General features: G+C 41.9%; 1 protein-coding gene across 1 annotated transcript; it reads right to left on the minus strand.

The window, feature by feature from the left end:
* Nucleotides 1–8,751: 8,751 nt before the first annotated feature.
* On the minus strand, nucleotides 8,752–12,622 carry LOC136580494 (tumor necrosis factor-like). The gene is made up of 4 exons (XM_066581096.1): nucleotides 12,135–12,622; nucleotides 11,610–11,655; nucleotides 10,643–10,699; nucleotides 8,752–10,535 (listed from the first exon to the last, which is right to left on the minus strand). The coding sequence occupies exons 1-4, from the start codon at nucleotides 12,297–12,299 to the stop codon at nucleotides 10,147–10,149; spliced, it is 657 nt and encodes a 218-aa protein (XP_066437193.1). The 5' UTR covers nucleotides 12,300–12,622; the 3' UTR covers nucleotides 8,752–10,146.
* Nucleotides 12,623–17,972: the final 5,350 nt, after the last annotated feature.

The following is a 17,972-nucleotide window of genomic DNA, read 5'->3' on the forward strand; positions in this document are numbered from 1 at the left end:
TGTAATTTATAGTGTCCCAGAATAACATCCTGGACCCCTGCATAAATGTCATACATGTATTGTCTTATGTGGATGCACTGTGCAAAACTGTTATGTCAATTTTCAGTATGTATGTTGCACAGCTGCGGCGTCTGAGGGGTTAACGCCCATAAAATCATTGCCTGTCAGCTCTGTCTGCTGAATGTATATATCCTACTGTGTCATGTGGTACAAGTGAGGTTATAAATGTGAGTGCCTGAGAGCTGGAAAGGTTGTTGATGATCATCAATCTACCCATGCTGTTGGAAGACCCACAGTGATGCAGGGAAGAACCTTTAGCTTCCTTGCATTGAAAATGGAGAAGGAGAGGCTCCCCATGTTAGAGCTGAGGATCTTCCCTCTTCTCTGATCCGCTGGAGAAACCACAGGGGCACAGGGAGACACCTCTGGTTTCCTAGTGTCTAATATGGAGGAGAAGGAGAGACATCCCTACTGCATGTGAAACGCCTGAGAGAATGAGTGAGTCACTAAATCCCCCTGAGTGAGAGCAACCCCCAAATAATTCTGTATAGAACAACCCACTAAAACAGGTACCCGTTCACACTACATTCATCTTTTTTCTGTGTGTCCGTCCTCTATTAGGGTCACCACACAGAGGTATCATTGAGACGACTACCTTTTACCTCCTCCGGAGTATACCCAATTTCCAGGACCGGTGACATATAGATAATGTGGACTATAGGGCCGTATTGTTCCTGTGTTTCCTCCCAACCTCTGAGCTACTGCTTGTAACTTCATGCAAGTGAATGATACCTGTAATTGTAGTTGTTATTTCAAGTTTATTCAAGTAAAGTTTTACCAGGCCTCAACCGTTCCTGAGGACCCAAGGTACGATACACAAGTCTCTGTGTTTATTACTCCACCGCAGAGAATAACGGTGTGAGAACGGTGGCGTCACGACGTGATACAGGATCTTTATCCAAATTTAAAAACAATAACTAACCGGTGGCTCCATCCCTTTTCCCCCCTCTCCCTGACGGTTGCACAATTGACATGTTCGTGGGGGCCTTGATTGTATCTAGCTATCTTGTTCTTTGTCATCCTTATCGTCTCTTCCCACTGACCTTGCCAAGCATCACTACTGTTTCCAGTGAGCTAGCATACATCAGCTGTTTGATGATTTTGCCCTCTAGTGATATTTTCCGTTTGACACAATCTAACACTACCTTGTTTGTTGTCATGGCGGTCCAAGGTATCCGAAGCATTCCCCTCCAGCACCAGAGTTCAAACGCATCAATTTTCCTTCTGTCTGTTTTCCAGAGCATCCAACTTTCGCAACCATACGTAGTAATGGGAAAGACAATTGCATTGACCGTTCTGGTTTTTGATGCAATGCTAATATCCTTGCTTTTCCAAACCTTTTCCATTCCTTGCATTGCATTCCTACCAAGTGTGATCCGTCTCTTAGTTTTTATGTTCACTGTAACGTTGCCTACCGTGGTAATGACTTCCGTTTTCTTGCTGTTGAGGTCCAGTCCCATACATTTGCTTACCTTTTTAAGGTATTCCAGGTCTCTTTCACTTTCGCAAGCAGGGTGGTGTCATCTGCATATCGATGGCTGTTGACATTTCTGCCACTGAATTTGACTCCGATTTCTAATTGCATCACCTCATGATCGCTTCTGCGTACAGATTGGAAAGGACTGGTGATAGAATGCAGCCTTGCCGTACGCCTTTCTCGATTCTGAACCGGTCTGTGTTTCCATAAGCTGTCCTGACTGTTTCTTCTTGGTATTTATAAAGCGACCTTATAAGCTGTTCAATATGTCCTGAGGTGCCCATTTGCTTCAGACACTTCCAAAGCTTTTAATGTTCGACACAATCAAAAGCTTTGCTCTAGTCAATGAAACTCATGTATACATCCTTCTGATACTCTGATAGGGTCTTCTCCACGATTCAGCGCAGGTTCTCTATTTGGTCTCTGGTGCCACATCATTTGCAGAAACCAGCTTGAACTTTAAGCAGTTCCCATTCAACAATTGTCGCTATGCGTTTTTGTATGATCCTTAGTACAATTTTGCTGGTCTGAGGTATGAGGGCGATGGTGCGGTAAGTGGAACATTATTGAGCATCACCTTTTTTGGAAGTGTGATGAAGACATATCTTGCCAAACCTTTGGGCTACGATTCGGAGCACCAGATCTTCTGACATAGGTCGGTTAGGATCTTGACTGGTTAAAGCAGTTTGGCTGGTATGTGATCAATACCTGGAGCATTCCTGTTTGGTAGTTTTTTCAGGACTCGTGGGATCATTACATGATTATTACACCCTCTAATTCCCAGAATTTAAGTTTCGGTGCACTGATTAGTTCATCAGAATACCTCCAGAGCCTCCAGAATATCTCTCATAGTCATGTCATATCTTAAGAAGCACTATATATCCAGTTTTAATGATGCACCCCCTTTTTTTCATTTTTGTCTTTTTCTCCCCACTTTCAAAAAAAAAATCATAACTTTGTTATTTACCTGTGAACATAGTGTATGTTTTTGTGTGATGAGTTATATTTTGAAATGGCACTATTTAATAATCTACCATAGAATGTGCTGAAAAACTTTTAAAAAGTTCTAAGTTGAGTGTAATGGGACCTTCAACCCCCCACCCCCACCCCCGCAATTTCTCCATCTTTTTTTGGGGGTGAGGGTAGGGTGAGGGGGGGCTTACTTTTATGGTGTACACAGTGTGGAAAAAATGACATAATAACTTTATTCTGTAGGTCTGAACAATTACAACTCTACCAAATGTATATAGTTCTTTTTTTCTGTACTACTTCTAAAAACTAAAATATCTATGGAAAAAAAATAGAATTTTTTTCTGCCCCATCTTCTGACTGCCATAGCTTTATTTTTAATTAATTGTGTGAGAGCTCGTTTTTTGCAGGACATCCTGTAGTTTCTATTGTTTTAATTTTGGAATTCATATGACTTTTTGATTGCTTTTTATTAGATTTTTCTTGGAGATAGGGTGGCCAAAAAAGTGCAATTCTGATATTGTGGGGTTTTTTCCTGACAACGTCCACCACAAGGAATAAATAATGGATTACTTCGATCAGACTTTTATGAATGTGGAGATAACACATATGGTTTTGCTTTTTTATTATAAATATGGGAAAGTGGGGAGGATTTAATCTTTGAATACCTTTTATTTTTTCTAATAATTATTAATAAAACTTTTTTTTACTCTGTTTTGGAAATTTTTTAGCCCCCCATAGGGGACTTTAACTTGTGATTGTTTGATCACTCATACAGTATAAGGGCTTATTCACATGAGTGTGCTTATTCAATGTGTGATGCACGGGGCGGCGTATACGCCATTGGGTGGGGGGAGACAGGCCTCCTCTCCTCCTCACTGGTTCTCTGCAGTGAGAGGAGGCGGGAGCTAGTGTGCTGAGCTCCTGCCCCTCGCCGCTGTTTTCGATTGGAGGGGCAGGACCGGGGCGAGGCTTAGCTCCCATTACAAGGTTGGAATGCCACTGTTATTTGGTAATGGTAATGACTGTATTTTAGGGCCCCTTTATGGCACTGTTATATGGTCATTGTAGTTTATTATTTGGACTCTGTATGGTACTATTATTTGATGACAGTAGTAGTTATATTATTTGGGTTTTCTATGGCACTATAATTTGGTCACTGTAGTAGCTTTTTTTTGGGTCTCTGTATGGTTATTAATTGGGTGTTAGCATTGCACTCTCATGTGGCCATTGCAATAGCTGTAATATTTGGCCATTGTAAGGGTGGCTTCACACGAGCGTGTGCGTACATAGGTGTGCACCCCTGCATGTGCAAAAACATGCGTGTATGAAGGTCCGTGCTCAGCCAATCAGAAGCAGCTGCCTGTGATTGGCTGAGCACCTTAGCCAATCACAGGCAGCTCTCGCTGAATGACTGACAGGTGAGAGCTGCCTGTGATTGGCTGAGTGCCTCAGTCAATCAGAAGCAGCTCTTTCAGCAGGCGGGGATTTTAAATCCCCGTCTGCTAAAAGAACTTCATTGGAAAGCCGGGGACAGCGCAGAGAGATCACGGCTGAGCCCTGGCAGCTGAAGGAAGGTAAGTATGTGGTGTTTATTATTTTTTACACTACTTTGCCTTTTTTTCAGGGAAGGGCTTATATTTAAAGCCCTTCCCTGAAAAACAATTACTGATGCCGGCAGCTGGATTCCCTACTGCGGCTCCATTGAAGACAATGCGTGCATTCCCTATGGTGCGCGCATGTCCTATCTTTGCAGGCACACGCCTGTAAAGCACAGACATGTGAACACACCATAGGGAATGCATTGGTTCTAATAAAAAAACAAAACAAAAAAAATGAAACAAAAACACGCTTGTGTGAAGCCACCCTAATAGCTATATTTTTTTCGGCACTATTCTTTGTAAAGTAATAGTTGTCTTATTTGGGCACTATCATTTGGTCACTGTAGTAGTGTGGTGTCCCAAAGGGCCATTCAGGACAGGAGGCCCACGCTGAGGAGCTGGGATGATAGAGTTGTCACTTGTCATGGTGGCTCTTACCAGACTCCTCCCAGGAGGGATGCATGCAACCTCGGCCAAAGTACCACTAGGCCTCTTCCGGACAACCCTGGGACAGGGATGGCCTATAAACGTGTGGTGAGCTATATACTTGTCACGTGACGCCAATGTTCCTTACCGGAATGAGCCTTTGCAGAAAAATGAAGGAAATCCACACACATAGTAACTCTTTAGTACCTCAGTCCCTGGGAACGGTCAGGGGCTTGCAAAACTTTACTTGTAGCTTTGACAGTACACAGCGTAAAACACACCAGTGCAGGTAGGACAGAAGACTTGAGGTCAAGGAGGAGACTCAGGATGATATCAGTCCTGCAGTGCAAGATATCTGTCAAGTACCGCTCTTGGAAGGATGGGGGTAGGGTCACTCCGCAGACACTCATTTGATAAGGACTTGAATCTCTGCACGGCGGACTCTTCACTTCGCTCGCTCTCTCACAAATGGTTTCTAGAACTGGGGACCTCAGGATACCGCTCTTTCTTCTCCACCACTCTTCACCACATGAGGGTTGAAGGTACCCCCATGTGGCCAGCACTCCACTCCTCTCTCTGTGATGGAACTGTCAACAGAGTAAAAGACCACATCTTGCTCTCAAACACTCATACTTATAGTGTCTAGCATACTACGTGACAGGACATAAGTTGGTACTTTTCCAAACATATCCCAGCCGCATTCAGACTTTAACCCTTCACTTGCTGCAGCTGTGCAATACACATAACAAGAGACCAGACAGTTTGCACAATGCATCCACACAAAAGACATAACATGTATGACATTTATGGAGGGGACAGAAATAGATGTTTCGGGCCACTACAGTAGCTGCATTATTGAGTCTCTATGAACAGTATTATTAAGTCAATGTAATAGCTGCAATATTTGCATTCTGTATGGCACTGTTATTGAGTCACAGTAGTAGCTTTATTATTTCGACTCTGTACAGTATTGTTATATGGACACTGCAATAGCTATATTATTTGGGCTATGCATGGTAACAGCAATAGCTGTATTAGTCTCTGTTCACATTTACATTCTTCCATTCCATTTCAGAACAGAAGAATGAATATAAAACAATCGCCAAAACTGTCAATATGACAGAACTATAGATGAGCGAGTATACTCTCTAAAGGCAATTGCTCGAGCGAGCATTGCCTTTAGCGAGTATCTCCCCCGCTCGAGACTGCAGGTTCGGTTGCCGACAGCGGGCACGGAGCTGCGGGGGAGAGCGGGGCGGAACGGAGGGGAGATCCCTCTCTCCCTCTCCCCCCTCCCCCACTCCCTCCTGCTGACAGCCGCTACTCACCGATCCCCCGCGCCGGCACCCGAACCTGCAGTCTCAAGCGGGGAGATACTCGCTAAAGGCAATGCTCGCTCGAGCAATTGCCTTTAGCGAGTATACTCGCTCATCTCTAGACAGAACCCATTGACTATAATGGGTTCTATCTGGTCCCATGCAGGGGCTTCTTCATTTTACTGGAAAAAGGCTCTGGATGACACTGTTATGTAACGGACACTTGGGCACTCACACACCCTATTCTACCTTGCTTATTAGCAGTCTAAGGCCAGCTGCACATGGGCAGATTTGCATTGCGGAATCCGGAGTGGGCATGTGTCTCCATATTCCTCAGCAAATACCGCCCGCATGCTATGTGAAAAACGCTTTTTCCTCTACACGAGTGGAAATCAATTACGATTTTGCGCTTGCGGAGGAAAAATCACAGTATGTTCCATTTCTGTGCAGATTCCACATGGACGGCTTCCATTGAGGTCAATGAAAGCCGACCGACCTGCGGCCCTTCTGCAATGACATTGCGGAAAGGTCGCAGATTTCCCATCATTGCCTAAAAATGGAAAAAGCTGAGATTTTAAAAAAACAAACCTGTATTGCGTATGTCCGACGGCTCGCCGTGCGGACCATCCGCAGTACAGGCAAAAAAGAAGAAAAGCAGATACGAGCAGATGCTGGCTGGGCACATAGTCAGATTCTGCTACGGGCTCCTGCGTGCTGAATCTGACCCGCTTGTGTGCAGCTGGCCTTAATTTGAAGTTACTGTGCTAATCAGACATGTCCTTACATTTATATTTTGGGAGTCTCATGTATCATCTGTTTATATTAAGAACAATTATTAAGAAGGGTAATTCCACTTGCAGTAAAACAAGAAAAACTGCCTTTACTTGTCCTCATCTGACATAAACTAATCTTCGAATAGTGCACTGTTAACATTGGTTATTTCAAACTTTTGCAACAATTATGAGGTTGGGAAATTGAATTGGCTATGGTAGCAGCAGACATATGGGGGCTATGTATAAACTAGTGAAGAAAGAACTCAGAGATTTTGCCAATGACAATCAATGGGCTCTTGGTTACATTTAAAGGGGTTCTGTCATCTCTTATGGGTTTCATGAACTAAAGTAACAGGCTTATAGAAGATAAAGTGCTGAGTCCAGGGGTGGGTCTCTTATATTTACCTTCCTCACCATTTGTTCACTGTCCGCCCGCAAAGCCGCCACTCTAAGCATCCTGTGGACTATTTGGGAAGAAGTCCTCATGCAGCGACCAAGACAGACACTCGGGACACGAGGCTCACGCAGAGGCGCTGGGAGGGTAGCATTGTTACTTGTCACATTGGTACTTACCAGACTCCTCCCCAGAGGGAAACATGAGACCCTGGCCTAAGTATCACTGGGCCTCTTCTGGACACCCCTAGGATAGGGATGGCCTATACACATATAATAGACTTTCAGGTTGTCACGTGACGCCACCGTTCCTTACCCACCGGAATGAACCTTGGCGATAATATAGAGTCCACACACGCTTTAGTGTTTACGGTCAGGGCCTGGTAAAGCTTTACTTGAAACTTTGGCACTTTACAACTTCAGAACACATTAGTGCAGGCAAGACAGAAGAAGGGAGGTCAGGGAGATAATCAGGGTGATGCTAGTCCTCCAGTCCTCCATATCTGTATGGTGCCACTCCTGGAAGAAGAAATGGCAAACTCTCCACAGGCACTCACTTATTAAAATACCTCTGAATGATGGTCTTGACTTTCTTCACTTCTCATGCTCTCCATCTCTCTCTAATGGCTCCTGGCATTGGGGATCTCAGGAAACCATTCTTCCTCTTCCATCACTCTTCACCACATGAGGGTTGAAGGTACCGCCATGTGGCTGGCACTCCACTCCTCTCACTGTGATGGACCCGAGGATGGATGCACTACCACACCCAAATCACTCATACTTTTAGTCTCTATTGATACTTTTGCAGACATATCCCAGCCAAATGCAGGCATTAACTCCTCATTTGCTGCAGCTGTGCAATACACATAACAAGAGACAAGACATTTTGCACAGAGCATTTACCCAAAAGTCACGACAAGTATGACATTCATGGAGGGGCCAGGAATAGGTGTTTCGCCACTACACTCACATTATATGTACGTGCATAAGTATTCTGCGGGATGCACTGAGTGGTGGCTTTGTGGGAAGATTGGGAAAAAGGGTGAAGAGGGTAATTATAACAGAGGCATTCCTGGACTCAGTGCCGCATCTTCAATTGCTTACCCATGGGAATATTTTCCAAATTTATGCAGTGACAGTCAAAATTAAAGAAACACTGTGGGCAAAACTTATCCACTGTGTTATGGTGAGTGTAGGGCGAGAGAGATGGAGCATGATACAGGATTTAAAAAACACCAGGAATAGATTCCCCATGTAATGCTTCACCCCCTCGGGCCCTACAATATGTACAACACAGTATTTTGCCAATGTGTTCTTTTAATAAATTTGCCTTTTGTCCAAAGTAAGACTCAAGTTTGAATGATTGAAAGGGAAACTACAAAAAATGAATATCATGAAAAGGTTTTATAACCATTTCACTGGTGTAACTGTAGGGGATGCGGTTGCACCCGGGCCCAGGAGCCTTAGGGGGTCCATAAGGCTTCTCTTTTCCATATAGGAAGCCCTGTACTATGAATAAAGCATTATAGTTGGGGACCCTCTTACAGGTTTTGCATTGGGGCCCAGGAGCTTCAAGTTTAGCCTCTGTGTTAAGGGGTTAAGAGAAGTTGGATGGCTCCAAGATAAACTTATCACCCGGGCCCATGAGCCTTTAGCTACCCCCTAGACCAGTGTAAATATAAAATATCAATGGAAATATTCCTATACTATTGGCACTCAAAGGGCATACAAAAAGGCAGAGTTCACAATCATTTAATGAAACTGTATGACAAAATACATACATGTAAAAATTTTCATTTTCCAACACAAAGGAAAGTATTAAAATTAGGATAAGAAAAAAAATAACAGAAATGTGAAAAAATGAAGCCTCAAAATCGGCCCCCAAACAATACAGCCTATATTCCATTGAATAGTGTTACAGGTTAGCAGGACAATAGTCTACATTGCTTAGCAATAGACATGTAATTTTTGATCCTGACTGGTCGTCCATGTTTAACAAAAAAAAAATCTCAGATGTCACCAAGAATAGCTCAGTAATTTCCATAGGAGTGAGTACAGCAACTATCTTCTTGGAATGTTACTTCCCATTACAGTATAATCTATGGTATTATGTCACATGAATAATCAAATGGGAAACAAGTCATTCGGGAAATAGAAAGCTTCCCATATGAAATAATTACACTACTAAGACAGTTTCACACACACCGTTGTTTTTGGAAAAATGCCACTGCATTTTTTAGTCAAAGCCAGAAGTAGAAGGAACAGAAAGGAGGAGTATAAGTCCATCCTTTATATTTCCCATTGCTTCTGAATGCAATTATGGCTTTGGCTTCAAAAACTACAACAAAATCTGCAGTTTTCCAAAAATTTCTGCATGTGAAACCAGCTTAGTACCAATTCTTGGTTCTCGTCAAGCTTGAGGCTTGCTGTGTGTTGTAGGTCCTCACTGATTCTAAGGTCATGTATCAACAAAATGGACTTACATACATTGTATGCATATTTACAATACATCACATCAAAAAACACAAACACCAAACAAACAAAAAAAATAGCTTAAATAAATAAATAAATAAGTAGATAAATAGCTAATAAATATTAAAAATATTAAACAATAACTATGAAGGAGTCTTTCAACCAAGAGGCAACTTTCTTGAGTCTAAGGCCAGGCTCACATGAGCGTATCTCACAGTGTACGGGCTGCGAGATATACGCGCACAGCACGCAGCCAGTATGCAACGACATTGTGTACTGGCTGCGTGCCACCCATCGCCGTGTACTATTCTGGTGTGTAAGCGCGCATAATACGTGCCAAGATATAACATGCTGCAATGTGAGCAGCCGCCTATGGGATATTGGTGCAGCGTATTATAAGCGCAAAACCCGTGTGTGTAATACGTTATTACCATACGCTCATGTGAGACAGCCCTAAGGAGAACATACATGTGCTGCGTACATCCACATAATGAGTAAGTTCATGGTTTGAAAACACGACAGGTCATCATCTCTACATGCTGCCAAGTGATAGGGGATAAGATTCAAGTTCTCAATTCAACCACCAAGTTGTCTGTCCAAAATTAGTTCACTATTGCACTCAACTTTGATGGTCCTATATCAGGGACACAATTGTCCTGTCATACAGCAAGGATTCCAAAGTAGACTTGTGCTTCATTGACGTCCAGAAATTTAACATTTGAAGTTTTGGTGGAAAGCACATCACCCACTTCAAGTCTGAAAAGTCCACCTTGATATATTGGCTGGGTCCAGTTGGAGTCAGATCTCGTCTCGCACACGGTCTTACTGGATTGGAGGATGACCATAGAATCATCAGTTTCCCTGTTTTTGATGACTGAATGGGTGAGTTCTTCCTTTTTCTGACACTTGCCTGTGAACACCACTTGGGTGTAGACAAAATAAACTCCATCTTCTTTAATTTCTAAGGAGTTACGGACAAGCTCTATTCTACCCTCTTTCAAGGCATTTATGGAATGTTGCCATTTTATATGGTCCTTTTCCCTTTTCCCTGTAAGGATGAGTGAATCATTAGATATACCGTACATTTTTGCAATAAAGAAACAGACACTTAAACATTCGTATCTGATTCATATAAATGGAGGATTCATTACTTACCCATCAAATGAGCAGCTGCTCTGTTTCCTTTCATGGCTTGGGTTTGTGGTACAGATTCTGCAAGAACAAAAAATCCATTTAATACAGTTATTACAGTATTTAATGCAGTCTAATCTACAATGCATTTTCCCTTGCTACTGCCATAAACACTGGAAGTCAGGCAAACAGGGGTAACTAAAAGGCCCTGGACCCCAATGCAAATTCTGTAACATGGTCCTCAAGTATCACACATAATTTATAGTACTGGTCTCTACATATAAGATGTTTTGGCCCCCTCAACACCTACAGGTGGATGTTTTAGCCCCCTCAACCCCTACAGTTATGTCACACCCAAAACTAACAAGCATGTCCTATACTGGCCTAGCTATTATCATGTGTTCCCTACAAGTCTTACACCATGACTTGGGAATTGACTATTGTGTAGACACACATGTTTCTGCCTTTTGAGGCTCATCAGCATAGGTACAATACCCCAAAATACTCATTAACCTAAGGCTCCTTTCGTAAACCCTATACTAACGATACATTCACACGGGCGATATTGTGCTTGTAAAATTGCAATTCTGGATGTGAGCCAGATGCATTTTTGCTTAAAAAAACGTATCGCCTCTTATCTATGTACTATTGTTTACGTGCATGAAAAGATCGCAAGTGCTTCTAATAGTTTTCAATGGTAAAATTGCATCGCACTCGCATGCAAACGAATGCAATTTACAAAAAAATCCCATAGGAAATAATGGGACCTTCAGCGAATTTTCAATCTCGCAGTATCAATGCGGACAAAAAGATCGCTCATGTGCATAAACAGATTAAAATCAATAAAATGCGCAAGTTCCATCTATATCGCTCTAGGACGGAACTCGTTCGTGAAACTCGCCGGTGTGAATACACTCTTAATGGAGAAGCGACAAAAAGAATTGATATCATCCCCCCTATGTCACCGAAAATTTGTTTTCGTCATTCTTACCTAAATAATTCTTGATTTGAAGAACTTCTGGCATTTGAAATTCATCCTGAAACAGAAATGAAGGAAACCGTGATTAGAGGCGTAGTTTGGCGGATGCACTCTGGCTTTCATTGTGTTCTACTGAGACACATGGAGGAAGTAGATAGAAAACTTGGTAAACCGGACTGACGAGCTATGTAACTGCTTTCATACCAAATGACTACAAATGCAGCACTGATATTGCCTGCAGTAGATCTGCTTTGTGGAACTGTAAGTACAAGCATGCCCTGCAAGACCGCAGAGCTCTACTCTGGTGCAGGTACTAATTTAGCTACGTACCCCACATTAGGGTGCAATCACTATAAATCCTTTAGAGCAAGAGACATAGAAGATCTGTAAATGTTTGATGTAGCAGTGCTGAATTTGTCCTTTCTTGTTTCGTTCTATATAGATTAGAGCTGAACGCACAAAATCAGTACTGCTCCATCTGTATACACCTAAAGGCACTATAGTAAAACCATGAGTTGTTCTTAAAGAGACACAAACCTTCTTCTCAGTTGGGATGATCTGAAAGTGAAGCAGGGCTAAATAGATGGTAGCCCCCAATAATAGGACGAAGGAGCAGAAGCTGAGCCAATGAAAGCACGATGTCCTTGTTCTTTGCACGTTTCGGACAAGAGGTTCCTCGCTGCACACCTGTGTTAGTTCCATCTTACAGAATTTAGTTATTATTATCTTCTTGTATGCTTTCTAACTCGTATCTTTTTGCCCTTAGTTTAACTCCAAGTAGTTGCTGTTTTGAAGCCTTTTTGTACTTTGCTGGTTCCTCTCTCCTCTGGAGGAATTTAAACCCTGTACTCCAAAATTTCCCGTGACATCAGGGAGGGTGGAAATATTGGTAACACCTTCACCCTGTGCTGCTGCTGTAGTTAATTCTGTTCTCTGTCTCCTCCCTTAGTGGAAAGAGAAACTTCTAAGGGGAAACACAATGACTGTCCTGCAATCTTGGAAAAGAAACTTCTGCTTTTTGAATTGTGTCATATGAACACTAAATGTTTGGACACTGGTTGAGATGAGATAGCAGAGGGTGAAGCTACTAATGGCAAGATAAAGTATTGGCAACATTCAAATGAGGACTTAAAATAAGCTCTAATGACATGTGTGGGGGCAGGAGGGTCCGGCCCAGCATTTGACTCAGCTCTTAGGGATATGCAAATGTATTATGGGGTTGCATAGACTTCATTTATTTCTTCGGTACTGTTGAGGGTGCATTCACACGGGCAAGTTTCACACATGAGTTCCGTCCAATTGTGAAATGAACGGAGCTCAGACATAAAAAGAACCCATTGATTTCAATGGGTTAATGCAGATGGGCAATTTTTCTCTCAGACCAATAGTCCAAGATAGAAAAATCGTAGCATGTCCTATTTTTTAGGAGATTCTTGCTTAACCCTTTAAGGAAATAACCCTTTTTTTCCATTTTCGTTTTTTCCTCCCCCCCTTTTAAAAAATCAACTCTTTCATTTATCCATCAGTGTAGCTGTATGAGGGCTTGTTTTAGCGGGACGAGTTGTATTTTTCACTGGTACTATTTAATATACCATATAATGTACTGAAAAACTTAAAAAAAATTCCAAGTGGAGTGAAATGGAAAAAAGCCCCAGACTTCTGCCATCTTTAGGGGCGTCTTGTTTCTGCAGAACGTCCTGTAGATTTTCGTTTGTGCCATTCTGGCGTACATACGACTTTTTGATCGTTTTTTATTACATTTTTTCTTAAAGACAGGGTGACCAAAAAAGTGCATTTTTGGCGTTCTTTATTTTTTTTATGAAGACTTTCACCATGCAGGTTAACTAATACATTATTTTGATAGATCGGACTTTTACGGACGCAGCGATATCACGCATGTGTTTTTATTTTAATATTTAGTTTCTTTTATTATTTTTAACTTTTATTGCCTTTAATTTTTTTTAAGAATTATTAAAATTTTATAAACTTATTTTAACCTTTTTTTTAGTCCCCATAGGGGACCAGAACATGTGATGCTTTGATCGCTTCTGCAGTATGATGTAATGCCATAGCATTACATTATACCGCGATCTGACAGGCATTCTATCAACAGGCATGGCTTGATAGGCCTTCTGCCATGACAGCCCTAGAGCCTTTCAGAATGCCCCCAGCTGCCATGACACCCACATGGCAACCTGCAATCTCATCACAAGGGGGCTGTACGGGACCCCAGAATATCGGTCAAGGGATTTAAATGCTGCTGTCAGAATAGACTGCGGTATTTAAAGGGTTAACAGCTCTGATAAGCCGATCGGCTTATTGGAGCTGTTGCGGGCTGTCGCACCGTCCTCTCATGTAACTGTGAGTTTCATGAAAATGCAATGCGATTTTTCTTTTTTTGTATTAAAATTTGCATGTGCTGCGATACATTTTTCCTTGCAAACGCAGTCAAAAATTACAGGTTTTCCAGTCTCTCAGATCAATATCACACTCGCCTGTGTAAATACACATGAAAGAAAGATGTCATGACTGGTAACATAGTATGTTAGGCCTCAGTCAGACGAGTGTGTTTTTTGTGTACAAATAGCTGCGTAAAAAGATCGCCACTCGTGTGTGGAAAATTCGCATGAACAGAGCTAAAGGCACAATCTACATTCGTGCATAATTTGCTCGTCACACGCTCCGTGGTGCATGCTGCGTGTTCATGCAGCTGCCTTAGGAGTCAATGGGAACCCCTGTACAAAATGCACTAAAGATAGGTCAGGTCCTATCTTTTCTTGCAGCACGCACCTTAGATGCGAGCATTGTAGCCATACATGTCCTATGTATTTTGCACATCTAAAAGTCGTTCATGTTAACGCTTCAATAGGAAACCATTGGCTCTAATAGACGCAATCTTTTTTGTGCAGCTATTTGTGCTAAAAAATACACTTGTCTGAACGAGGCCTTAGGCTGAAAAAAGACATATGTCCAGAGGAAGGCAAAAAGAAAAACTTATTGAGGTAGAAACCAATTTTCCTCATTTAAGGGAAAAAATTCCTTCACTTCTCCAATCTGCCAATCAGAATAATCCCCGGATCATCGATCCTTCTGCAATAATTAGTATAACATGTATAATTGTAATACTTAAGAAAGGTGACCAGGCCTCTCTTGAATTATTTTAGTAAGTTCCCCCTCACCACGTCCTCAGGCAGAGAGTTCCACAGTCTTACTGCTCTTACAGTAAAGAACCCCCTTCTATGTTGGTGTAGTAACCCTCTTTCCTCTAGATGTAGAAAGCGCCCCCTTGTTACAGTCACAGTCCTGGGTTTAAATAGATGATGGGAGAGATCTCTGTATTGACCCCCGATATATTTACTACTGGCCCTCTTTGGCCCTGATGGCTATTAGGGTCTGCACTCACTTCTTGGGTCCTTCTCCATTTATTCCCCCACTTGGCACATGCCGGCAGCCCAATCCATAGCAACTTTTGGTCACTGGACAACTCTTCATCTGCTTCAGTGGTTACTCTAAGTCCTCTGGTTCTGCTGGACCTTTTCAGGGCCCCTGGCTTTACACACGTCAAAGGGCCCTTCTCTGTACCCCCCAACAGGGAGATGTGGCCTATCATGAGGCTCATGCTGCTCTTCCCATCAGAATAGACCTTGTCACTGGTGATGTGCTAACTACATCACCACTAGAGCCTGACCCTTTGCTACTGTCCCCTTTCCTTACAGGCTGGTGACACGGTAGGTGCGTCACTGCTCACAATTTTCATGTTGTTGAGTTTCTTCCCCAACTTTTGGTGTGCTTCTGTCACACTGATGGGAGAGAGCCAGGCTTCTCCTGGCTGTATCATAAAAGTGCACAGGGTTTCTATTTCATCTAAGTAACAGCAGTGTCTGCTAACTCTTCAGTGGAGGAACAGGGAGCTCCTCCACTACCTTACAGGTGTACTTACTATATTGACAGACCATGCCACTGTTATGGAACTGTTGGAGAGAGGAGGCTAAAACCTGGTTGGTGTCATTCCCTTGTTGGTCCCATGCTGTGCAGGACCCCCTTTCTAGAGGAACTGTGTTGTTAGAATTAGCCCAATGGTCATGGAGTGAACATATTAATATGCGAATGTGGAAGAGGAGCTAGGAAGTAACTCAACCATCTGTGTAACAATTGAAAAACTTTTGAAGACAACCCCAATTTATCACCACTGTTTGGCTCATAGAAGAGAGGTTATTTTATATTATGAGGGTTGCAGCCAAGATTAATGTTCCTCTAAATTAGCAGAGAAACAGAAACGTAAGATCTAAACTAACCTAATAGGAAACTGAAACAGAAGCTCCATGTTATCCTCTAAGAAGTAAAGTTTTATGTTTTTTTTAATCATAATTCTAAGAATGTTTTTGTATCAGCTAATAGCAAATTCTCTTAAAATCTAGTGACCAAATTACAACAGATTATCTATCTATCTATATCTATCTATCTATCTATCTATCTATCTATCTATCTATCTATCTATCTCATATCTATCTATCTATCTATCTCATATCTATCTATCTATCTTATATCTAACTATCTCATATCTAACTATCTATCTCTCCATCAATCCATCCATCTATATCCCATTCCCCTTTGCTATTGTCTGATGAGAATCTATTCAAGACCCCCTCTCCAGATGAACTGCATTGTTAGCTGTGCACAATCATGTAAGACCCCCTTAAAAGCTATATACTTTATAAAAGTATAACACATTAGTCTCTATTTTCACCATTGACTGGATATCATGTTATGCTTTTATATCTTGATAGCTGTCTATAATGTTTATGTCTGCTCATTATACTATGCTGACATATTGTGATAGCTGTGTATAATGATGGTGGATCATATCCCTACCCCTCTAGGTTGTTTAATATAATATATTGTCTATATAGGGTCCATATATATATATATATATATGCATAGACACTTTCTTGTGGTAATAGATATTCTATCTGATATTTTGTGGGTCAGTATAATTTTAATGGTATGTAATAGAGCATTTTGCCTTTAAGAGGGTCTTAGTAGTTTTCTAGTCTAATTGTCTGATCCTCCATATTTATCTACCGTTCAGAGTTTTCTTGATTTTCTGTGCATTATCATGTATAACCTTTCATTGATTTCAATTCGAAAAGCAGATAAAAATGGCTATGGAGTTCCCCCTCTCCCACTCAGTGAGGGTCTGCAGCTCTTGGGTAACAAGAAGGTCATGACTTATCACTCCCAGCATTAACCTTTGGAAGCTGAGTATGAAGTTATTGAAACTACAGCCTTCTAAAATAGGAAGTACAGGGAATACACAAATTGTGTCCTCCCTGCAACACTCCCGATAAGGGGGAATCCCAAATTTTAGATAGCAACCTTAATAAAGGGGAAGGACGACTTTCTTTAGTGTGATAATATTTCTTTAAAATGTGATATTTCATCACAAGAAACTGAACAGTGAGCAACAAAGGAACTTATGTAAGAAAAAGATGGAAGTCAAAGGATAAGTTTACATTACCACTTACTAAGATACTAATAAGATAGATCAATAGATAAACTTCTTGGGCCTCATGACCACGGGGAAAATCAGGCCTGCCGCGGATTCTCCATGCAGAATCCCGCAGCAGGTCCCTCCTTTCCCGCGGACATGAGGCTAAAAAGAAGATTAAACTTACCTGTCCGGACGCTGCGGATCTTCCCTCTGTCGCGGCCGGATCTTCTTTCTTCGGCCCGGCGGATGTGCTCGGTACGCCATAAGTGTGCCGCGCGCACGCGCCGGGCACTCCATTTTCTTTTTTAACTCCTGCTCTCCCACGCTATCTTGCTGCTTTCTGCACAAACAGAATACAGGTAGATTGACTATCAGTGCAATATATATATTGTTTTTTTCTTATGACAAGGGCACCAAAAAGAATTCAGCACACAGTGCCATCTAACCTGAAGTTGGCACTGCTGGCGAACAAGGAGCCTCCTTCCATGATGCCTATACAGCCAATCTCTGGCCTTGGGTTTACTATGGTTTCCTCTCCATTATAAAGCTTGATATTTTATGTACTTTCTTCAGAAGAGAGAGCTGATACATCACTGCTGTTACATTAAGAGCTGATAGTCTCTTATGTTCCCACAGTGTGCAGCTGTCTGACCACTCCGTTGACCACGTTCGCTCAACGTTTCCTGAGTTATTGTTACCTAAAGATCACTTGTAATAGTCTCAGTAGACTTCTAAGAAAATAGCTACTTGCTTCAAAGAATTCCTTTTATGTTAACCTCAAAGGGTGTTATATATTTTTGTAAAATACAGAATATACGGTGAGGAAGAGTTTTATGCTTATCTTGCAACAATAGTAGAGGCAGCTATATAACGGACATTCACTT

This window comes from Eleutherodactylus coqui, chromosome 10 (assembly GCF_035609145.1).
Source record: "Eleutherodactylus coqui strain aEleCoq1 chromosome 10, aEleCoq1.hap1, whole genome shotgun sequence".
NCBI lineage: Eukaryota > Metazoa > Chordata > Amphibia > Anura > Eleutherodactylidae > Eleutherodactylus > Eleutherodactylus coqui.

What these genes read in the sequence shown, in the direction of transcription:
- LOC136580494 (XM_066581096.1), bottom strand. Translation starts at nt 12,299, where the DNA reads ATGGAACTAACACAGGTGTGCAGCGAGGAACCTCTTGTCCGAAACGTG. An exon ending in TCATCCCAACTGAGAAGAAG is followed by an intron (nt 11,656 to 12,134) that starts GTTTGTGTCTCT and finishes TTTCTGTTTCAG; the next exon opens with GATGAATTTCAAATGCCAGA. An exon ending in TCAAATCAAGAATTATTTAG is followed by an intron (nt 10,700 to 11,609) that starts GTAAGAATGACG and finishes TTGTTCTTGCAG; the next exon opens with AATCTGTACCACAAACCCAA.